The sequence below is a fragment of the Pelmatolapia mariae genome, linkage group LG7, assembly GCF_036321145.2.
Source record: "Pelmatolapia mariae isolate MD_Pm_ZW linkage group LG7, Pm_UMD_F_2, whole genome shotgun sequence".
NCBI lineage: Eukaryota > Metazoa > Chordata > Actinopteri > Cichliformes > Cichlidae > Pelmatolapia > Pelmatolapia mariae.
Genome location: NC_086233.1, coordinates 59,279,261 through 59,303,817, shown reverse-complemented (window position 1 = coordinate 59,303,817; position 24,557 = coordinate 59,279,261). Strand labels below are relative to the sequence as shown.

The window sequence follows — 24,557 nt, the reverse complement described above, 5'->3', positions numbered from 1 at the left end:
AATTTAATTTAGGTTAATTGTTGAATGCACCCTGAACAGCCTTAGTGGAGGGACTTATTAATACCCTCAGAGACGGAATTGACTCCTGGGTGCCATCCACTTGAGCTCAACCACCTGTCCAGATGGCAGGCTAATGCCATCACCCAGCTTCCTTTTTATTAAGTAAACACTAAGCTAAGGAAGGAAAGATCTCATTTTCACACCAGACCAGTTTCAAGAGGTTTACAAATTGTCAGAACTAAGAAAAGCTGATAAACATAGCTATGACCTTTAGATGCAGATGGGGGTGAGACGGTTGCAGTTAAAGTAAAATGCAAACAAGGGATAAACAATCGTCATGGTGCAAAGTACATGACCTTTGGGCTTAGGGGGGGATTTTGAAATAGGTTACAAATATATCACTTTAGGAACACATACATTTTTACAACTTTATTTATCCATGGTCGCTGGAGGATAAAACACAATAACTTTTGGAAATCCCTGATTGTTATAACTATTTTTTAATTAGTATTGGTAGTAGTAGCTTTGATGCACTGCTCTTTCTGTGACCGGTTTCCTCGTTCCTCAGCCAGCAACTTCCAGGAACCGACCTCACCAACCAGCTGAGGAATACACATTTTTCTTGCACTACTAGTGGTGTATGATGTCCAGTATAGAAGACAAGTAAGTAAAACCTTTATGAATGTGTACAGGGTTTACCTCAAAGCACTGCTATGTTTTAGTGCTGTCTAATGGGAGAATTAAAACATTAGCGCTGTTACATACCCAGCCAGTAATAACAGTAAATATTGATACACTGTATCAAACATGCTCAAAATTTTAATATAGAAATTTAAAAATATAGAATATAGAAAGTATTTTCCCCACCTGAGTGGAAAAAAAATACTTGCTAAAAAAAAAAAATTGGCCTACATTTGAATTTGCTTTTCAATTCGATTTACTGCGATCATACTGTATCATGCAGTAAAGGTTCATTAGATAAGATGCTTTGTGCCACATTAAGCCTCTAGATTCATTAGTTTCATTAATAAGTAGCACTGGAACAGGTATACCGAATAAAGTGACCCGTGACTGTATGTAGCTGAGTTATTTATAAAGTAAATTACACACAACTTCAGAGAGCAACCAACAATAGCACTCACACTACAAAAAGACTAAATACTGAAAGCTAAACTAAAATGAGCAAATCTACTCCAGAAACTCCTTAAAGCTAAATTATACTGAGGAATAAATACACAAAGATTATTTTGCCTTTGCAAATTAGGCTGATTAGTCTTTATTTTACTTGATTCTAAAAACTGATGCCATGTCTTTGGACATAAATCGAACAATTCCAATGGCTGTTTCGCAGCCTCCACAGTGGCTGTGTGGTGAGTAAAATGTTTTTCTATGGAGAGATATGTATTAAGCGTAATAAGCAAAAAGGGACGCCTCAGAGGTGATGCAGCCATCTGACATTCACTTTATTGTTTAAACATAGTTTGGTATATCAGCTGCTTGTCTTTTAACAATTCATTAAATTAAAGGCAAACATATACAGCTTCATCTTCAAAAACATGCAGCAGTGTAAACATGAGGTCTAGATAAAACTACAAGTCTGGGATAACAAAACTGTCATGACAAAAGAAAAGGAAGCATTTTGTCCATGTTTTTTCTTAAACCAGCAAAACTTTAACTTTGGGGTCATCATTTGTGACGATCCGCTGTCAAATAACCAAGATGTGTTAAAATACAGAAGCTAAAACCTGAAAAAATAAATATGTTGGACTGACAACATATACATTATTTAAAAAATGCATTCCTATACATGACTAGAAACCTGCGTTTCTTAAAAAATAGCTAAAGAGAAGAAATGATATCCAACTTTACTGAAGAGACCAAAAACCGACCATGTGATTTTCTTGACTTAAAAACAACAGCTGCAACACTGCTTTGATATAACCAACAATCCGATTGCTCATAAAAGTTTACAGAATTTTTTTTGAGGTGACAAAAGGCTGCACGGGTAGTCTGGAGTTTCTAGGTTTGAACGATAGGGTCAGAGATGGAGTGCGCAACAGAGCTAAAGTACAGTTAATTGGCGATTTCCCCCCCTCAACCCCTCACAAAAGAAGTAAAGTCACTGTTGGCCTTACGCTGTCAGATTCAATCCAGACGCACACCTCCCTGTCTTGCGAACCCTCACTTCAACAGCAAACTTCACGCTATGCTATCTACCATCTCACTGGAATCACATTGGCATTGTACTGCATTTCAACGTCTAGTGTTCCACATTTACATGTCAGCAAAAGCACTCATTTTCAGTGTTGTAGCCAGCACCCTAGGACACTAGGCCAAGTTAGCAAAACCTGAGTATGAAAACAACGAACAAGAAAAAAAATCATGTGCCTTTGTCGCCACTTAATAAGAGTCATAGAAGCCAAACCTGAACAAAAACACTGGCTGCGCACTTGGAATAAGAAAAGACAGTAGCAACGTGTTGATATTCAACATTACAGTGATGTAAGGCTCGCTACTCTGATCCAAGCTGAATGTTTATAACTTTTGCAATCACAGATACCTTATTTTACTCCTGTCGGTGTGAAATTACTGGGTACAGCTGCTAAACATTCAGAATCATCCTCTCTTTAAACTGCACTTTATGAAATAATGGATAGCACACACAGCATGCAAATTTAATGAAATTCAACATCAAGTTTGCTGCTTTGGTCAGTGCCTCAGGAGCTGCAACTGCAAGACATGAAAGAAACTTAAGGACAAAGCTAACGCATAGGATGGGAACAGAAATAAAGATATTGCACCATCATGCAACTTAAAATGCAATTCAAGTATTTGATGATGCCACTGAAAAAGCCTTTAGCTGAAATATGTTAATGCAGATTTGATCTCAGACGCCCTTTCTGCCCTTTTTACATTAGTGGGTCAGTAAGGCACCGGTACGTACAGTCTTGTGAAAAAAAAAACAAAACCAACTTTGATCTGTGCATTACCTGTACCCAGCACCACCGGTTACTCACTATGCCTAAATATACAGCTTACATAAGTGCCTCACAAACGTATCAACGATAATGCTTCCAAAAAACTTTCAATCATCCTTATTTTTGTAACATTAATTAACATAAATATAACCTCTAAACCAACAAGTGACTCTGTACAACCTTTTTTTGAATATATGTTACTCATAGTCTTCCACCAGCAAAGACAGCCATCACTTGGCAGCTTTGTTGTTGAGCTCAAAGAGACCCAGAATGTCCAGCATGGCCTGTCTGATGTTGGTCCCAAAACGATGTGAGTCCTAAGAAAACAAAAGAAGAAAGAAATGGAAGAAGACTCCAGTAAGCTTTTTCATTTAAAACGGCCATTAAAGAAGCAAAAAATGGAAAATTAGTGAACTTACAGTTTCTGGGCTTGAGTGTTTGCTGGAGATGTGGAAGTTGATGTGGTTCTCACCAAGAATGATGTAGGAGACGCCATAACCATCATCAGCCACCTTGTGGGCAAAGAAAGCGAGAGAGTAGACTCTGAGCTTATCCCATACACAGTAATACATTTTTATTGCTTTAATATTTCAACTTTTTTTTTTCTAATTTAAGGATTATACAACCTTATGTGTTTTGTTGCAGGAAAACTAACACAAACAGCTGTTAAAGACACTGTGAAAGCTGATGGACAACTTACTGGACCAAAACCACCTCCAGAGGACACATATTCTGGGTGTCTGACCAGATCAAACAGCTCAACCTGCTGCAGAGGAGTCTGGCTGGTGGACAGCTTCCATGGCTCAGACAGGACCTAAATGTAAAGATTTAAGAAATTCACAGATTAAGACACATTATTGTATTGGTCGTTCGCTCGTAGCTTTTTTCTATGTATGAAAAAAGTTTATAAGAGCAATTATGGGCATTATTCAAGTACCTGTAACGCACAAAACTTGTGAAAACAAGCTCATACCTCCTTCAGGAAGGGTGAATCCTCTCCGAGGTATTTGGAAACCACATAGAGGCAGAAAAGGTGGCGATCGATGCCCTGTCCTGTCATTGCCAAACGGTACATGTTTTGATGTTTTTCTGCCGCCAGCTTGAGCAACCTGAGACGCTCTTCTCTCTGTAGAAAGAAATACGAAAGGAATAAAAGTGAAATATGACAAATAGTTTAATAACACAATAACAATAATAAAGTGACAAAACAATAAGTAAAAAAATCGGTAGCACATAAATGAAAGGAGGGGACTTACTGTCTCATCTCCGACCATGGCACGAACAAAGGCACAAGTCTCTATGGTGCAGGAGCGCACAGTTTCTGTTCGACCTTCCCTGAACATACGAGTCATGGAGGCCTCATAAGTCAGGCAAAACTTCCCTTTGTCCTGTTGAGAGAGTAGATTAGAATCAAAAAGAATTAAATCACGATTAAAAAGAGAAAACATTTTATGTAAATAAATTTTTATGCGTTAACAGTAGAAATGATTACAAAGGCCTGCGGCTTTTAGGAGGTTTATGTATTATTATTAGCTATTAATTAAAATGGTGTGACCAGTTAAGAAACATACCACAACTAACGTGCAACACCAACGTCCATTGGCATAATTTGACTGATAAATGAATAAAGGTATAAAGGAATACTAATTAAGTAAAATGTAATGTTTTGTGTCATATTATTAATTAAAGTACAACATGAATAATTAAAAATAAAAGTTTTAATTCGCTATTAAATCCACTAAACACTGCTTGACTGCCTACAAATCTATGCTGGCCAGTTAGTTGTGACTGCCCTCTGCTGGAACTTAATTTAATTGCATGTGGCTGGAAAGCGCTGGCTTCTGAGAAGTTACATCTACACTTTTAAACATGAGATTGATTTTATAATATTTTCTGTAATATAAAAAAAACTTATTTCAGATAAGGATATAAACAGAAAAAAAACTGGTAGGATGCGGGAACTTACTCTGTAATGGGCCAGTTGCAGGGCAATCTGGATGAAGGCATCAGGACTGGTGCGGCATTTCTTAATCAGCCCCTTTCCAAAGTCAGTGAAGGGGATAATGTGACAGTCCACGTCATCTGCCAGAGCTCTGGCTACTGTCAAAGAACTCTCGATGGCCTCCTGGCACTAGAGGAATAAAGGGAACATAACTGTACGTTTTACTCAGACAAAAATATATATTTATATATGCATTTTATGAAGAAACGTCAAGATGATTAAATTATTAGATTCGTTTAAGAAGCTATTTAAATCCAAAAAATAACATCCAATAAACAAACATCTATATAGTTAATTAAATCCACTCTGGTGTACTTAGCTTATGCTACCACAAGAGGGAATCCAAGTTCTGCTAATATAAAATTATGGCGTAAAGTAAAAGATTTTCTACCTCAGCAGGGATGGTCCACTGCAGCCTTTGAGGGCCGGGCAGGTTAGGATGAGGCTTCCCAACACAGTGACCATCCTCAGTGTATCCCAGCTTGGGATCCATGGAAAGTACATGCTGCAAGAGAGTCAAAACTTTAACTCATCTCACTCAAAAGTTTCTGCTGTTTTGCTTGCAATTTCTTCTTGCAATTTTGCTTCTGTACATCACCACGTACACCGATTTTAAATTAAAAATCCTTTTTAACACTTGGATTAAAAAAAAACATCAGTAAATAACTGAATGAGTTACTGAGTCACTTAAGATGCTGTGTTAGGCATTTACTGCAGCAGTAACCTTCAGATGCGGCTTGCTTGCTTAAAAGCACGCTCTATTAAGTTGAGATCTACGGCGGTTCACTTCTTGCAGGGTATATTGACATGGTAACTTATGCTGTGAACTGTTCCAGACCAGCAGGTATGAAATCACCACCTACTGAACAATTTTCTCCAGAAAATAGCATCACCATTCCTAGAAGTCCCTTGGACAGTGCGGGGAGTGTAGGAGGGTCTAAAGTGTTTCAGTAGTGTCTAAAGTCTGTTTCCCTGATGAGCATCAGTAAGAAATTCAGACGCAACTTTGTTGGCCACAGTTTTGCAATAGTAATTTATTTTTAAGGGACATATCAAATTTGCATGTAGACTAAGCCTATGTTTGAATTTTGTTTTCATATTCAAACTTTACTGCCAAACGTCACTGCAGTCTGCAGAGACTCCGTCATCTGGAAGCACTTCTTCTTTTATTTACAGCATGTTTAAGTGTGATATAGATTCTCTGCTGGGGATATATATTTTATATATGCAGCTTGTAAAATCTTAATAAAACCACTGAACAAAGCACAAACTGTGCGTCACATTGTCACAGGAATGTCCATGCATTAATCTGTTGATTTAGAAAATGTTCTTCTGCTTCACTCTAATCTGCTGCCATGTCTCTTTTACACTACTGGAATTGCAGCTATTGTAGTAAGTTTGTAGGTGACACTCATAGGGATCATTTTCTGTAGAAGAATAATCATATGATGACTCTTAGATTGGTTAGATGCTGCCAACAGCACCACAAGCTGATAACCAGCTTCATGTGAACGCTTATCCTGATTGCCAAGGCTTAGAGTAAGTGAATCCAGATAACAGAAAGGTATCCTGGGCATGCTGAATTCGGCAGTCAGGTAACCCTGTTCCACTGGCTGCCATACATGCCCATGTCTCAAACATATCTGACAGATGAAACAGTATACAGGTCATAAACTGTTTCTCTCTTTCTCCATACTTCCCATTCTTCCCATCATTCTGGTACAAGTTAAGCTTGGTTTCATCTGTCTACATTTTTTTTTTTCAGAAATGTGCAGGTCCTTTAGATGTTTTATGACGTATAAGTATAACTTGACCTTGTTCTTAAGTATAACAAGTGCACTTTTTGCAAATCCTCTGCATTTACCTTCATAAAGGCATCTTTAGATGGTAGATTTTGACAATAACACGCCTACCTCCTGACTTGGCTGTACTGGTTGTCTTTAGTAGTTGTCCAGGTGTTTTGGTGTTGCTGACCAGTAAATTACTCATTTACTAACACATGAATGCATCAGACTGTTAGTTTGGTTACTTCTAAAGTTTTTGCTCTGATTTTTTTGATCTGTAGTGGTGTAGAGTTAAAATGACAAAACTTGTGCCTAAATATTTACGGCCTTAACTATATAATATTTCTCGTGATATTACAAGATACCGTATTTACTTTTTTCCACAAAACCAGTGACTTACCTCCCACAGATGGCCAACAATCGGAGCATCTGCCCAGGAATGCTCTGCATTCAGTCCCATCGTACCATTCTTGTAAACTATCATATTAAGGGACTTATCAAACCACCTGAAGGATTACAAAATATTATTAGGTTAATTTGCAAACAGGTTAATGCCACAAACATACTGAAAATTGGCCATAAAATCTATAAAGTTTATCTCCACCTGTCGTAGCATTTTCCATGGAGCAGGGACTTGGCATAAATGTCCAGAGACTTGACTGGGTTTTTTGCATCGTAGCGCTGCTCTGTATCATCGAGGGTGAGGAAGAAGGCTGCCTTTTCGACAGCATCCAGAGACTGCTTGTTCTTTCCACGGCTGAAGAATGTCTCACGGGCCTTTGCCCACGGTGTCCTAACAAGGTAAAAACACAAAATATGTTCCAAAAGTAAAGCATAGACATAACTGCATGAGTGTAAAATATGTTCTTTTAATCTTTCTAACAGAAAGCATATAAAAGCTGGAGCTAAGTGACATTTTTGCTACTTTACAGTAGTTTTAAAAAGATTTCTTTACGTATGTTACACAAATACGCGTACATTGTTCTTTGTCAGTATGGGAAAACTGTGAGCCGTCAATACCACACCCTTTACTACTCCCTAAAAATGCATTTTACTAAGCTTTTAGAAAATGCTTGTGATATCGCTTTTAATTTAATCGCTTTTTAATTACAGCTGCACTTCAAACAAAACAAGTTAGTGGTTCGTCTTGTTGCCATGCTTTAAATATGATACATGCCCGGGCCCATATTATTAGCCTATTTTAACATGACTTTGATGTCTCTTTGATTTCAGGTTTATTTTCTTTATTTCAAATACTAATTTGCAATCACATTTTTAATTTCTTAAAATATATTTTTCTAAATAACGTTTTAGAAAAAAAAAGTTTTTGAAGAATACCAAACTCACTGATTCAGCCTATGACCACTGTAAATGTCCACACATAGCCTACATTTCTGTACTTCCTGTCATGCTACAGATTAAAAAGTAAAATTGTGTGGCCTCATCAATCCTGGCTCCAGCTTATTCTGCAATGATACCCACCTATCCCCTGCAGTGAGTGCTGCTAGTCTCTCCTCTCCTGGCAAGGGCTCCGACTTGTCTGCCAAGATCCTCTCCATCTGCTGCTCGATCTCCCGTGGCAACAGCAGCCGGCCATCATAAAACATCCACACCTTGAAGTAACGTCCCTTATGGTACACAACTATGTGTTTGCTCTCGTTCACGTGCTGAAGGGTGTCTAGTGGAGAAAGAACAATGACAGGAAGAGAGAAAACAGGAAAACAAGAAAGACGGATGAAGAAAATCTGTGGTTGTGGGGGAGAAGGGTATATTTATATTTGTACATGTGTTGTGGATTTTTTCTTTTTAAATAAAAGAACTTGCATACCACACATCATGTGGGTGACTTGTGTGTATAATCAGAAATGCATGTTGTTTAATGCCAACATCTTTGTGAAAAAGGAGAAAAAATTATAAAAATATCAAATATCAAGTGGATGTTGCATTATTTTATTTCTGGTAGCAATACAGATGTTAGTAAACAGTAATTTGCCCCAGAAGTAAAAAGATGTGATATCCAGTTTTCTTTTAAAAGAAAAACATAATTCATTTACACAATTCAAAAACTAAGGCGGGTTGAAATGAGGAGTGCAGCAAGTGGGATGAAAAAGGGAAGGACTGGGAACAAGAATGTAGTTGGGAACACAATGCTTGTTTGAGCAACAATGTGAACAAATGTGGGAAGCCAGTTTCAAAGCTTTACTTGCATACTCTCATTGCTACTGTGTTATTTTACTACAAATTTGGAGCTTGAGCACTCAAACAAGCAATGTACTTGGTACTGGTAGGATAAAGGGAAACAAATACTTACACCAAGAACAAGCCAAATAATAATATTTAGCCTACTGTGCTTTCTTATAGTAAGGACCTCCATCAGTATGAGTATTCTGGGCCCAGTATACCACAGGGCTGAATTGGAAAGCCGTTCTAATCACTGCAGCAACTCAGATCTTTCTGCTTACAAAGACACTGAATACAACCTTATTTTATTAAATGTATTTTTAAAAGCACACTACATTTTTCTATTTTTAAAATGCCTTCAGTCTAAAAAGGTAGCGTTAAATACCTTCTGCTGGGTCCCATGTGCCTGCTAAGCGACACAATTTATCATTATTGTACATTTAAATTATGTCACAGCTCGAGGTCTTGGCCTTGAGTCTTTCAGGTTTGAGTTTTTAAACTTAACTGCTCATAATCTAGATGAGAGGATTTTTACCTCTTCTAAGAAGCTTATATTTTTTGTAGTAGTTGCGTGCACGTCATTGTGCCTGTAAACACGGCACCTCAAAAAGTTTGGAATGAATCAAAGTAAACACTTGCTGATTCTCACTGCTTTACTTTACTATGAACGTCTTAAATTACGTTTAAAAAGAATAATTTTATGTATTACAGAAATTTAATCTACAAGGCCAGAACAATGTAATCTAATCCATTTTTTATAAAGTTTCCAATTAAGTCATTTTAAAAACAGGTAAAGTCATGTACTTTAAAATAAATACATCCCACTGCTTTTGACAGCATTGTTTTAGTTAATTGCAGTTGGCAGGAATTTTTATTAATGTACAGCTCTCTTTGGGTCCCGACACAGCAAAAAAAACAGTTATTTTCTTCTTTTTTTTTTTTTCTAACTGCACTGTCATGAATTTTAACATTTAACATGCGAACTAAGAGTAGACTCTGAGATGTAGCTCTTGTGTTTTTTTGCACTTTCTATGACCATTGCACGGTCTTATCTTGGGGTTAATTTGCTGAGACATCCCTTCTTGGGAAGACTGTGTTAACACACACCAGAATATTCCAGACCAGCAAGCAGAAAGAAAACAACAAGTTCTACCTTTATAGAGGTGCTCACACTTGTTAATGATAAATTAATCACATTTGATTAACTGCACCTGTCTACTACTAACTCCTTTAATTCCTATGGCAGCAGTAACAGTGTACTTAATTTTTTCCAGGACTGTGAAAACATTATTCTTTTAATTCTTTCGTAAACTGTGTATTATAGTAAATACATATTCTGCATAATTTATTTGCATGAAAAATATATTTCTTTTATTTATTTATCTAAGACTGTTTGTCTTCTAAAACTTATGAACTATATTTCAGTGACATGCAAATTAGTCCTTGAATGTGCACACAGCAGCACACATGCATTATCAATTCATGGAGGTCAGACTTCCAACTCAAACTGATGGACAAATGTCCTGAGGAAAAGTACAGTTGGAGTAGAGGAGGTGCCAGCTAAAGACTCTACCTGTTTCTACACCTGGGACACGAGTCGTGTTGAACATACGCTCGTATTGGGCTGAGCACATGGGAATAGTGTGTAGGAGCATGAGCTGAAAAGCAAAAGGGGAGAGTCAAACACAAAGAGATGACAAACTAATTTACTAAAATCCCAGAGAGAACAGCAGCAGACACACACCTACATGACCAGGAGATTGGATGAAGTGCAGTGGGAGTGATGAGGATTGGTTTGATAAGCAATCTTAAGGAGCAGAGGGGATCTCAGAAGGCTTCCAGGGAAAGAGGCATGAGCGGAGTCCAGAAACCAGTGGCTTACTATCTCAAATACACCAGCAAAGCCCTGATGCAACAGTATTTTTTAAGAGAAATTTGAAAGCTTTTAGAATATTGTGACATAATGTATCACCTAAACAAATTTGAACATTCGTATGTATTAAAGCCAATAACAGCACAGGGCTGTGCTGATGAGAACGAGTATAGTAATCAGGGTTTCCAAAGGCTGTTGCAACGAACATGACCAGGGTCACAGGGTAGAGGGGGGAGAGGGCACGACGGAGACGTGCCCTCCTCTTACCTGTCTCCACACCGGGGATGCGGGAGGTGTTAAACATTCTCTCCCACTGAGCTGAACACAGAGGAACCTTGTTCGCCAGCAAGTATATCTAACGCAGCGTCCGGCACAAAACAGTAAAACAGAGACAATCGAGTGTGAGTCTGTAACAGAGCTAGCTCATGCAATGGTCTTTGCATAAATGCATACAGTTGGATTTGGCGAAAGGTAAGTGGGCATTTTCACAACATATTTTGCTATTGTGCAAATGTAAGAATTTGCACTTAGGCATCATGCAGCTTGGTGAAGGCATGGGGTTGACGGAGATGCAGGAAATAAATGACACTGGGGTGGGTTAGTTTATTTACTAAGCTTTTAGAAAATGCCTGTCATATTGCATTGTTGGTAATTACAACTGCACTTCAAACAAACAAGCAAAAAGCACAGTGCATGGTTAGTTACGGTAAGCTGAGGGTGACAGAGTATAAATATAATAATTCGTGAGATTGTGGATAACAAACTTACATCAAAGCACACAAGAAATGGTCGTTAAAAGATAAGCAGCTTTTCATTGTAAACTTAAAAGAAAAACACACTGAGATAATACCTATTAATCAGTAAAGTATGAGTTAAATATTTACATGGAGCCAGTGTGAATGAGTAGGAAATTTACATTACAACTATGTACGCTTCACATAGTTCAACAAATCATTAAATGAGTCAAACAGAGGAGCTCTGTACTCACAGGTTTGATCTGAGCTCTGTCCAGTTTTCTCCTGTACAGCATGATAGAATGAATGGCGTTACCTGCCCTGGCAGCCTGGATGGAGGTGGGGAACACGTACAGGAAATCCTGGAGAAACAGAGATGATCAATAATAAGTTCTCACATCTTCCTACAGCTTGTGAGGCAACAGAAACATAATAACTACCACTTAAGCTGCACATTTAACCTGTGCATTAAAAAAGTCAGATTGTTGCTTTGTTTTAACTGAATCTTTGTTCATCATTGGTAAACACAAATGTGTGACCAGTTTTGAAGGTGAACTCAATGTGGAGTGAGGTGTGTACCGTAGTGCAATGAATCCTGTGGTAAATTCTTGGCATTGTTATTGTTGTAGTTCCACCGATAGATTACATTAAGCAAGAGACAAACTTGTTGCCAACGTCTTATCTAAACCTGTGCACTTGTACTTTTAATAGCTGATTAATTTATTGAGTAATATGTTGTTCTAAATATTACAACAATACCATAAACATTTGCAGCTCTGTTTCGTTTTAACCTGTTGTAGCACCATTAGTCTTTCAAATATGTAAGCCTAAAGACTGAGATGGCTCATCTGGGAACAGGGACAGTATAGAAACTCCTTCCTTCTTGCTCTCTTACTCACAAGAGAATAATCTACACATCTGACAATTTTTTTCCACTAGATGCCTTTCGTTTCCAACACTTTCAGCAATTTGCGCTTCGACTTTTCGAGATGTTAGCCGAATGTGTTATCCACTAAACTATACATCTGACAGCACGTGTGGTTTTAATTTTTGGACACACTGGAGTTGTGACTTAATTAAGAGGATGAGTTGTTTACTATGTCAGATGATGAGAAAATGTGTCTTTTATGTCAATTTACACTTTGCCTATTCATACTGTATTGTCTTAAAAAAGAAAATCCAAAGAAAATGATCTTAGGTGTGATCTAGATCAGCGGTCCCCAACCCCCGGGCCTCGGACCGGTACCGGTCCGTAAGTCGTTTGGTACCGGGCCGCGAGAGTTGAGGCTCAGGTGTGAAATGTATGGTTTTCAGGGTTTTTATCGGTTTTCAGCGTTATTTTGTTATCGTTTTTATCGTTAACTCGGTTTTCCTGGGTCTTTTCACGTGTGTTCGGTACCGGTACTAGTTTTATTTTGTTGTATTTATCCCTGACACCTTAAAGGCCGGTCCGTGAAAATATTGTCGGGCATAAACCGGTCCGTGGCGCAAAAAAGGTTGGGGACCGCTGATCTAGATTGTACAACTCAGTCTGCAAATTGGTCTTTGAACTTGAAGTCTGCAGCTAGTTTAAATTAAACCTCAGATAATGTGTTGTTCTTACAACAGGTAAAAGCTAGAATTGATACAAATGTAATCTGGCCATTGATTCATTGTAGTTATTTTGGTCAAAGACAATTTGCATAGAGTATAAAGAGGGTTTGTAAGCAAGAGCATGGATCCATTTTTGTTCTGGTTTTAGTGACAGATTTACGATTAACAACTGCACACAACTGACACATTTGCAGTGTCCTGACTTTCTCACTGATCCAGGCAAAAAAAGGGAGGTTTAGATTTATGCAGACACTGCGGCCAGTCAACCCATCCACAAAGTACAGATGCTGTAATTAGGTGATTGGCTGCCAGGATTCTGAGGACTTGACGTCTTTAACTCCAAGACTACAAGACTTCAGCTATAACTTGCCCTGAGAAATTATAATAAAGTATATTATTACTCATGGACACACGAGGGTTAATGTTGCAGAATGCATATCATTAGGGTACATAGTGTTTAATAACTTGAAATTTTTCTAAGTTACAAATTAGATTATGTATGTAGAACAGAAATACTCTCATTCAAAAGTCAAATATGAAAATCAAAGTTAAAGGAAGACAGTTGAGTTAAATTTTAGACAGTTCACACGTAGAAACAAACTGAAAGTGTTTGTTCCATTCATTCAAAATCATAAACTCAGAGGTCATAGTTTTTTGTTATTTGTGCTGTTCTTATCCAGTGTATATATATAGTAGCAATAAATAAATTAGTCTCAAATGTTGAGTTTCGTTTTGCAGATAGTGCCGTGAAGCTGCTTGAGTGTTTGGGTTACTTTTTTTTTTCTTTTACAACATTGTGAAATAAGTATGTCACAAGATAACCGCTGATTACTCTGCAACTCTAGTGACAAAAACTTAAAGATCACACACAAAGAGTTAATAATTAAAAGGCTAAAAGGGTTTGTATGCAATTCACAACCATCCACACTTTTGGGGGTCAAAGTGGCGATAAACGGGTCACGTTAAAATGAAAACTGCTCAAATTGGAGCTTTTGCAATTTAGCCAGGTGTCAAAAAAAAAACAAAAAAAAAAAAAAAACACACACAACATGCCTTCAAACACTCAGACCATCATGAGGAGACTACCTCACTATTACCAAACAGACACAGAGGTGGAGTTGCCTTACCATGGCATAATAGTTACTGTTCACCATGATAGGTCCACGGCCTCTCAGGTAAATATACTCTTCCCACCAGTCACTGACCTGTGACAGGCAGAGAGAAGAGAGGGAACAAACAGAAGTTTTCAATGCATTGCTTTTCAGGGTAAGACTGACCTAAGTGTGAAAAGTCAGAGAAGAGGAACTCACATAGTTGGACGCCCACCAGGACTTGAGTTTAAGGTACCACTGCAGCCTGGGACCCAGATTCTTCTCAAAGTCTTGAGTCAGGCCTTTCATTCGTTCAAACCGCTGATCATCCATCAGTGGGCGCACTGACTCCAAGTACTGAAAACACCAGAAAAATCAAGGTAAGAAAGAGTGAAGCAAAGAGTATCTGACTTTTAACAAAGAGCACAAAGGGCAGGAAAAAATATGCAGCACACAGTGTCTTCTCAGACAGACAATCACAGGCAAGGAGGTCAATTTTCAGTCACTGCCTTGTACCACAGAGTCAAAGCCTGAGGGAATGTGTAAATGAATTTAAATCAGTACCTTTAAGGCTTTTTTGTTTACATGCAGTTCCAGTGTATTGCATGTTTTGTTTTGTTTTTAAATCTTAACTAGTTTCCTCAATGAAAACCTAGAAATTTTTTGCTCTTCAAAATGCAACTTTGGTGCCAGTCCGAAGCTTAGCACCTTTATCAGCATTATCATAAATGTAGATAAAAACACCAGATAAGAAATTACCCTTTCGCAGGTGTCCTTGATAGAAGGAACAGGTAGTCGTGGCAGAGAGTTCTGGAAACTGTACAGCATTGGTTTCCGGCCAGAGAACACCTTCACTAGAACCTGGACAAGCAGAGCAGATAAGGCAGTTTGAAGTGATGTTTTGTTTCACCTGGAAACCAGCAAGGTATGAGGCAAAGTCCAAAGACATAACCAGCAGTAAATAACAAGAGGACACAAGTAGCACTTTGAGTATGGCATCCACAAGAATTGCACTGTATCTCTGCCTGGACCTAACTGTCATAGCAAGTGACTACTTTTTTAACCTTAATAACATTATAATTTAGCAATAATTATCTGCTGTATAGAACTCATCTTATAAGTAAAACAAGCACACATGATTATAATAATGTTTAAAATATAGTATAAAACCTCAGCCCTGTTTAATGTAGAACATTTAATTCAGCATATGACCAGTGAAGACACAAGTGCTTAATAACACTGTTGCAAAAACAGCATTGTTTATTCAAGGCAATAAGGTCCATCTCTACAACATTCTACCAATTAGCTCCTCTTCAGTGACTGGAACAATGGAGCACATTATCTCACCATCCAAATGCGACTCGACCAGGACAAGGAGCCATGACGTTCTTGCATCCATCCATGCCATGACAGCAAGGACTTGAGGACAGTCCTCATAATCATTATTATGGTAACCCACAGGCTTGTGCCCACTAGAATTCCTCCGACGATCCTCTGGCTGTCTGTGGACATATATCGGCTGTGGACAGAGAACGAAACAGGATGGAGGACAATATAATGTTAAACATTTAACTGCAGAGTGGACACAAATTATGGTTTTGCTTAATAGGGCTTTACAAAACTCAGTATGTTTTTGTAAGTTAGTAATCTGACTGAAGGAATAAGTAAAGTGCTATGATGTTCAAAGTCATTACATAAACAATTAATTATCAACCTTGGCCAAATGAGCAATCTAAGACTGTACTACACTACAACAGCATAGTGAAAACATGGGGCAATTACTGTCACACAGCTACTTCCCGACTTGGCGAGTCCAAAGTCAGCAAAGACAGACTGAATCATGACTGATAAATGATGTATGTTATTTACTCTGATAGGAGGACTAAAACATTTTGATGAATTTACTGTCAGCAGTAAAGTCCTAAACTGCTGTTATGTAGTGTAGCCAAGGTTAATGAGGACAGATCTGATCATGCACTAGATTTTTCTGTATTTGTGACTTAAAGGTTTCAAACATTTTAACACCAACAGGTTGTACTTGTTACTAAAACAAAAAATAAGGTTCCAATACTCTTATTTTTTCAGACATTCTTCAATAAACTAAAAAAAACACCATCAAAAAACAGCCGACTTGACTTGAGAGCACTGTTGATAAGAAAAACATTAAAGGCTTTGCGTGTTCAAGACATGTTTGCACAGTATTACTAAACATCATCAACATTGTTGGCAAATAATAAAATCAGTTGTGGCAGGTAGCTGGAAGAAAATGTGTAGCAAACAGACTAGTTTACAGAATCATGTAACACACAGACCTGTATGAAGCATGCGCATTATTGCAAATGTTGTAACATCTTTAAGTATGAGTCAAACACACTCCATTGCCAACGCATTTGGCAAGATACCTGCTTCCAGCCAAACAACACCTGGCTAATTCCCACTGCATTTGTTTACCTGCTTTCTCACTTATCATTGTGCCACTATGTAAAGAAATGCGCATGGTAGTTAGGGTTACACTTAGAAACAATCTACTTTAGAAAACACTAATAAAAGTTATTATTTTTTTAATAGGAAAAAAATGTACAAAAAGCCATATCATACCAGGATATCACCTCGTGGGATAAACTTACCTGATGGGTATATGTTGACCCAGCTTGGTAAACAGCCCCAAAGATGGATCCAGCTGTTTAAATTTATTGTAAGCCATGTAGGACCCAACCACTATGGAGAACCCAGCTGGGCTGCCCGGGTACACACCAGTCATTATCCCATTCTGTGGAAATGTAAGTCAAATTGGGGATTAAAGAGGTCATATAGGGCCAAGGAGATAAAATTAAATTACTTCATAACATGTTATCATGAGTCGTGAGGATACATGTGACAAATCATTAATTACAGACATGAAACAAAAGAGGAATGTGTGAAAATGCTAGCAGGTCTTTGGGTTTGAGTCATTCACTATGGCGGTGTGTAAACAGATAACTAGGCCAAAGGCTAGGACACAAAGAACGGGCAGGAAGGTTAGTGTCACAGCTGACTGTTTGTGTGAGAGTCTATGACCTTCTAGTGTGAGCAACCTAATAAACAACAAAGAATTACTTGGGATCTTGTAATGTTAAATAGAAAAGAGCTGTAATGTTGTGTGCATAGCCATTACTATACATAAAACCTCTGAACTTTGCTCTTTGGTTATTTTAATGCCTCCCACCTTGAAGCGAACAAATCTTTTCTTCCAGGAGTGGATGCCAGAGAGGTAGACTTGGCGAAGAGCCTCATGAGACAGGTGTAGATCAATGCCTTCAGGGGTGACTGTGAACTGAAAGGCCACCGCCTGGTGCGCTTCTGCCATGGTGGCTACTGATGTATAGGGTCACTGAGGACAGTAAGAGCAAACAGTAATATCAGCAAAGTGAGAGTTTGAATAAAGTTTATGCCAAAGATTTAAGGACCATGTCAATCAACAACTGATCTAAATCTTCATTCTTGTTCCTACAAACTCTTCTTCACAAAGCTAAACACAGATAGTAACTTCAAGAGTGGTCACACACTATAAGGTTCAACACAGCGTGTTGATCTCTAGATAAGGCTGTGAATGACTGGTGTAAGCCAAATATCACAACTATCCCTCAGCTTCTATCAGTGTCTTGAAAGCAATTGTCCAACACTGCCAATTATCTACCATTTTTAGATGTAATCTGTTTATCTGCAGAGAATCAGCCACAGGGTTAAAAGGGTTGCTTCTGGATTTTTAAAACAGTTGAATGCAGTTTCACTGACACCTGCACAGTCACTCACACAATCTAGGTTTAAAGGCAAAACTAGTGCTAGTTTTAAATGTGGAGCAGTCATGCACAAGCACAAAGCAATCCATCTGTCATGTGAGGAAGCACCGACACAAATATTTTTAAAAACCCACCTCAAAAGTAGAAATTGTGACTAAAGCACAAATCATTTTTAATTATTATTATTACTTTTTTGCATTAGAAAGAATTCACAATGGGCACTGCTCTCAGCTTGGTAAGGATCATAAAAAACTGTGTATCCCTTTTAGCAACTATTGTGATTGGATTAGCGTCCTTCACAAAATGAAAGTCATGTGTATGTTTTTAACTAAACAGGCTCCTGCAAACTGAGATCAGAGGCCACACACAGGTGAGTGACCCCTTACAAATGTCTGAACTGGTTATACGGGTAATCCAACATAACTGATGTTTGGCATGAGGCCTGTCTTGTTTTAAAACCGTCAACCCTAGTCAAGATATGGCTGCATAAATAAATAAAGTGAATCTTTTCAGTTACCGTAATTATCTGCCCCACCCATTAGTTTTGGAAAAATTTGAAACTAACTTGTCTCAGTAAAAGGCAACACTGGGAAGTAACCTTGATCAAAGCAATGTCTGGTCTATTGTATTTGAACAAGTGGGTCTTCCAGCTTACCTACTATCAAAGACTCCATTGTAGTTTGTATATTTATGAGGCAACCAAGAAAACAATTAATAAGATGTTTTTTATGAACAAATGAGAACCAGTAGCTAGCGCCCCGGATATATTTTTATCTAGATTTAATTGTTTCTTGCTACAAACAGAAAGCAATTGAATTAAAAATGCTTTATTGGCTTAGAAGAAACATGAATGAACTTGACAAGCTGTGCACAAATTCTGTTATATTTTAAACATACTTTATGAGACTTCCTTAAATAATTCTTCTAATACACAGATCCTCTGCTTTGTCATAAATTTACCATGGAATAAACCTCCAAATGACTAGCATGATTCAGGTTTTACAGATTCAGAACAAAATTAATGAAGCCCTTATTTCCAAAGAGATGTCTCTCTACAAAGATCATCTTCTTTAAAGGATTGCTATCTTTTTTCCTTTTTTTGTTACAGGGTCCACTTTTATTTCATTCAATGAGAGCACTCTGAAAGCAGTACACGTCGCTTCTTCCACTCCTCTGAAGGAACAGCATCCACAGAGCAGCGTTTCAGCAGCCAGTCCCCTCCCCCAGCTACTTTCCAACATCACATGATCCACCCTGTGCTGCAGAAACTAGGGGAAAGGTCGCAGCACAGCGCCGCTTAGATACCGCGTAAAACTGGCAACACAGTACTCACGAATCGTCCTGTGCCACCCAGCACAGTCAAATGTGGTAACAAAGGAGCCACTGAAAACATAGCCTTTGCTGTGGATGTCGTATAACCGGCGATAAACATTTAGGTCTTTGCAACCATTGCAACTAGCCCTTGTCTTTATGCAGTTACTGTACTACTGTCTGCATTATCATTATGGCTGCAAACACCACACTCACCCCATAAAACCAACCGTCATTACCGAACACTTACAGGCTCATAAGCTAGGCCCACATATGCCGGTTACATTTGTAAAATTATATCAAATATCCTCCCACGTGGTCTAAGTGAAATGAGGTCACCAGTGTGTAACCTGGACATAAACACACTACGTGTTACTTATTTATAATCAAAAATAACTAACCCTCTCGGTCCTATAAATTGTATTTTATTGTAGTTTATCAATGTAAACACGCTCCTACAACAAGGACACCACAAGCCAGCTTTTGCTGACCTTCACAGGTAGGTGACATTTATACCCACACCCTTCACTACATGTGTCCTCTGGTGCAATCAAATAATTTGCTCTCTAAGGTTCACGTCGGCGTTACTTTACATTACAGTTACATGCGTTTTATAATGCGATGGCCACTAAAAGGCCTTTATTTGGACTTTTGCCGACATAAATGTTGGGAACAACAAAATAGGAATCACCAGGGGAGTCTAACATTAGAAGCAATACCAAAAACAAAGAAAGAAAGAAAAGTCATGACAGGTGAAATGTTTATATTCATACAGATATGCAGTAGAGGCCTCTTTGACATGCATTCCCATGACCTGCTGTTAAAATAGCTTTGAGTGCAATGGACCGTTTCAGTGGTTTAGGCAGGATGCTTACATTGAACTTGATCTCTGGTTTCTGTAGGCCAAACTGCCACACAGAAAACCTACAGCTGTGTGAGTGGGTGAGGAAATGGCCTGAACGCCATGCAAATACCTCACAGCTCCACACACTACGCCGACAAGGTACTGCAACAAATTGACAGTCACAGATTTCACTTGTCTAGCCTGTAATATTTCCCCCCGTAGCGCACGTAGCTCTGCATTTTCCCCAACTAATTCCAAAGGAGCACAGAAGAGAGACGGAGAAAGAAAACAGTGTCATGAGAGGCCGCTACGCACTAAGAAAAAGAATATACGCACAAAGCCTTGTTGTCTGTGTGGAAGAGCAAAACTTACAGTTGTGAGGAGGATGTGACTCTGGCTGGCTGTCGGCGGGGACTGCTAACGTTTAACACTCCTTATGAATGAGAGCGCAGACTTGTATACACGGACTGCCCATTTTGCTACGTCACATATCTCAATTTTCGGCGGCCTCCATATATAAAGGTGGTTAAAACAGCGCCCCCCTGAGGACTCCCGCTCTACAGAAACTATGACAGCTGGTAACCTGTGCAAAGACATTACGCTGGAGATGGGATCAGTGACACCATGACCATGCCATAACAGGTGAAAGGTGGGTTGTTAAGTAGTGTATGGGGTTGAATATAATGTCATGGTGCAATCCTGTTAGAGCTGATAAGGCTGTTTAATGCTTATTACAGTATGACAGGTGTACAACTGAATTTTATGGCAAAGTTATAAATGATCTTTATATAAAACTGTCAAATTGGAATGTCCGTTGTGGAAGAGCTCTGATTTCAGCTTTTGAATGAGTGTTTGGGGGTGCAGAATATGGAATTTGCCCTTGATGGTGAGGTGGGTGGAGTTCTTCATTGTTGATCTTTGAGCTGGTCAGTTTATGATCATCCTCAAAATGCAAATTTGCCCTGGTCATGTAAGCTACTTTTTTTTAAACGTGTCAGGAAATCAAACTCCATTCCTCCATGAAGTTTGTAGGTCAAAGAGGCTCTTTCCTCAATATCTCTCAACTAACAATGTTATTCCATTCACTGCTCCACACTGGGAACGCCACTTGTATCTACAAGTTCATTGTTTGTTCTTGGCAAGCTTCAAAGTCAAAGTCAAAGTCAAAGTCAACTTTATTTGTCAATTCTGCCATATGTACAGGACATACAGAGAATAGAAATTCCGTTACTCTCAAACCCTAGAAGAAGTAGCAATGAACATTTAAATATAAGAGAGAGATTAAAAATGCAAGTAAAATAATTAAAAAGTAAAATTTGAATAAATACAGTACAAGCTATACAATATACAATATACAATATTCAGGTAACGGTAACGGTAGATGACATTCAGTGTAGACCAGGCAGGGTAGTGCAAATAGGCAAATAGTGCAAATGGAGATTTGGTAATGTACGGTAGGAGGTAGTGTAACAGAACAAAGTCTTATGAGGTAATGGCAGTCCAATGCTCCACAGGTGGCTAATAACTGGTGCAGGCCAGTGAGTGAGTCAGAGAGTGTGTGTGTGTGTGTGTGTGTGTGTGACAGAGTTCAGTGAGACCGTGGAGGAGAGAGGGGAGAGGGGGCAGAATCGGGAGGGAGTTAAGCTTCCTGACAGCCTGATGGATGAAGCTGTCCTTCAGTCTGCTGGTCCTGGCTTGGAGACTCCTCAGTCGCCTCCCTGACGGCAGCAGCTTGAAGAAGCTTTGCATTGGGTGCGTGGGATCAGCCGCTATGCAAAGGGCTTTTTTAGTGAGACGGGTGCTGTAAATGTCCTGGAGGGAGGGGAGAGAGACACCAATGATCCTCTCTGCAGCTCTCACTATGCGTTGGAGGGTTCTGTGACAGGACGCATTGCAGGCTCCAAACCACACAGTGATGCAGCTCGACAGGATGCTCTCGATGGTGCCTCTGTAGAAAGTGTACATGATGGGGGCTGGTGCTCCTGCTCTTCTTAGTTTGCGGAGAAAGAACAGACGCTGCTGTGATTTCTTGGCCAGTGCTGTGGTGTTGTGCGTCCAGGAGAGATCCTCTGTGATGTGCACACCCAAGAACTTAGTGCTGCTCACTCTCTCCACAGACGCTCCGTCAATGGTCAGAGGAGCATGTTGGGTGTGCATTCTCCTGAAGTCCACAACAATGCCCCACACTGATATCCAATACATGGAATGAGGAGATAATGTTGGGGAAAGTGTATGTCTGATAGAAATAAACTGCTTTCTTCAGTTCTCAGTGTACTGATAGCTGATAGTGAATTTATGTTAACCCACCCACTGTTTGTATAGGTGACAAGGTGGATGGGTTGTTTTGTTGGATAAAGCATTGGCAGTAGTTAGGGCACTGTCTTAAATAGAGTCATTACTGTTGTTCCTGGTGGAAAAGCCATGTCCATCACAGGTTTGAATGTAGCCTCTGCTGCTGAGCTATTTATTCAAACTAAAATATAAAGAGATATGCATCACCAGGTTACAGCAGGAGGTGTGTCTTGATGCTCTGCCACCCTTCTCCTTGTTGGATCAACCCATTTAGATTTGAAATTTTGATGTCACAGTGAAAAATGTCAAATATCCTTTGTTTTTCTTCTACTCAATTCCAGGGAAATTTTAGTGCATGCTCGTATTTGCTGTGGGCAGTGAGTGCAGCAAAGTTGTTGGTAGAAAGGTAAAGCTGGTACCCTATATATTTGGCCTGCACATAGTTAAAAAGGGAAAAAATAAAGAAGAACACCAAGACAAGACTACCAAAAAGCCGCACCATGTTAAAGGGATTATAATCTGTTTTTGTCATTTTTAATTTTTAAATTGTTAGTGTGCTTAGAGTTATTTTGCAGTTGAAAGAACTACTTCTGCTTTAACCTCAACTGCATCGGTGTCTGCTTACTGACCAGCCCTGAAGGAAATGAAGCAACTGCAATCTATAATGTTTCTGCCATTGTGCCACAGTTGTTGAAAAATTTTCTGTCTAGAAGAAATATGTGTTCTTACTGCTGCCAAAAATTGCCATCTCTGACACTTTGTCCAGAGCTCACTATTGCCAAAGTTCTGCTCTGATGTTCCATCAACAAAGGCTTTGTTTTGGTATGCTTCTAATACACGTCAACTGATGTAATCTTGGACTTAACCAGCTGCAAAAGTTATTATAAACCTTTTTTGGGATTCTCTTGGAAACTTCTTTTTACATTTTGCATTTGGGCATCCCGGAATTATTAATTTGTTCTTTCAGATAGCTTAGAAATAAACATTTAAGCATTAAATATAAAAATTCCTCCCTTGAATCATAGATATCCACAACATTTTTGAGAGGCCATATTGAAGCTTGTTTGACCACAGATCTAAATAATTAAATTTCCACCTATTACTTTTCTTGTTTATCCTTAAAAAAAAAAATCTGGAAGTACCCCTGTCGAAGTACCTGTCGAAGTACCCTTCAGTATTGGCATTGGATCCATCAAAGTGTGAGTGTTAAATAAAATTGCTTAGTTATTGATTAAAAAAAAACCACTGTATGAACATGGGTGTGAGACTTGAAGTAGAAACCGCTTTGCATGTTCAAATTAAATAGAAAGGCACTATACATGTGCCAGTCCATTTACTATATACTTGAATATTGAGTTGCAAAGCACAAGGAAATAAGGAACACCACTGAGAAGATTCAAGAATGAAGTCAAGAAGGGTTGGTGTGACAGAAGAGGATATGGACAGGGTGAGATGGAGACTGATTGCTGCTTTTTATCACCATAGCAGCAATCCCAAAAAGGTGTATCAGCTGAAGGAGGGAAAAAATAAAATCACTGATCACTGAGCATTTCTTAGAAGATCAAATGTCTGCTTGTTTAAATATGTAAAAACCCAAACCTTATTTATGGGATGCAGCTCAGCTTTCAGTATCACCTGCATAGCTACTGTTTATCCAACAGAGGGCGCAATAAGACTTTTTTTGGACAGAGTTTGTCACATTAATTTTCCTAGATCTTTTTAAGTCAAATACTCTACAAACTCTCTAAGAACACAAATGCGTCAAGATGCATTACTGTTATAGCCTTCCCTGGCGCTTCCATCATTCGTCTCTGACAACTCAGTACGCAAGCTGGGGAGATTTCCGCTCTGAACGCGCAGGACATGAACGCAATATGAGGGAAACGACGCAACAGCTCCCTTATTGACATTTTGTATACACTTAAAATCGACAGCCTACCGTGTATTCGCCTTTACGTTCCTCCGTGCAACTCAAACACGAAAAACACGTCCAAACTTTGGATTCACAGAGACCTAAGGATCCCACGGCTGTTCGTGCGCGTGCGTCATACGCTGTCACTGGTGTGCAGCCTGCCAGACAGCTGCAACCAACTCG

The 24,557-nt window shown here is 38.9% G+C and overlaps 1 protein-coding gene across 3 annotated transcripts; it reads right to left on the bottom strand.

The window, feature by feature from the left end:
* Positions 1-1,334: 1,334 nt before the first annotated feature.
* cpt1ab (carnitine palmitoyltransferase 1Ab (liver)) lies at positions 1,335-24,548 on the bottom strand. 3 transcript variants are annotated; one of them, XM_063479996.1, is made up of 19 exons: positions 24,402-24,548; positions 17,442-17,606; positions 16,864-17,006; positions 15,584-15,755; positions 14,996-15,097; positions 14,456-14,593; positions 14,273-14,350; positions 11,807-11,914; positions 11,086-11,173; positions 8,247-8,442; positions 7,369-7,557; positions 7,165-7,270; positions 5,372-5,485; positions 4,945-5,109; positions 4,235-4,366; positions 3,952-4,104; positions 3,679-3,792; positions 3,398-3,490; positions 1,335-3,295 (listed from the first exon to the last, which is right to left on the bottom strand). In XM_063479996.1, exons 2-19 carry the CDS (start codon positions 17,580-17,582, stop codon positions 3,209-3,211), a joined length of 2,319 nt encoding a protein of 772 aa, XP_063336066.1. In that variant the 5' UTR covers positions 17,583-17,606; positions 24,402-24,548; the 3' UTR covers positions 1,335-3,208. The 3 variants fall into 3 exon arrangements, with proteins under 3 accessions (XP_063336066.1, XP_063336068.1, XP_065327473.1); XM_063479998.1 differs by lacking the exon at positions 24,402-24,548 and adding an exon at positions 20,543-20,635; XM_065471401.1 differs by lacking the exons at positions 11,086-11,173; positions 24,402-24,548 and adding exons at positions 10,519-10,603; positions 20,543-20,635.
* Between the last annotated feature and the right edge of the window lie 9 nt (positions 24,549-24,557).

Excerpts from the sequence above, each read along its gene's own strand:
- cpt1ab (XM_063479996.1), bottom strand. The coding sequence starts at position 17,582 with ATGGCAGAAGCGCACCAGGCGGTGGCCTTTCAGTTCACAGTCACCCCT. Across the intron at positions 14,351-14,455 it reads CCTGGTGGGCGTCCAACTAT|GTCAGTGACTGGTGGGAAGA; the intron begins GTGAGTTCCTCT and ends TGCCTGTCACAG. Across the intron at positions 3,296-3,397 it reads AACACTCAAGCCCAGAAACT|GACTCACATCGTTTTGGGAC; the intron begins GTAAGTTCACTA and ends TTGTTTTCTTAG.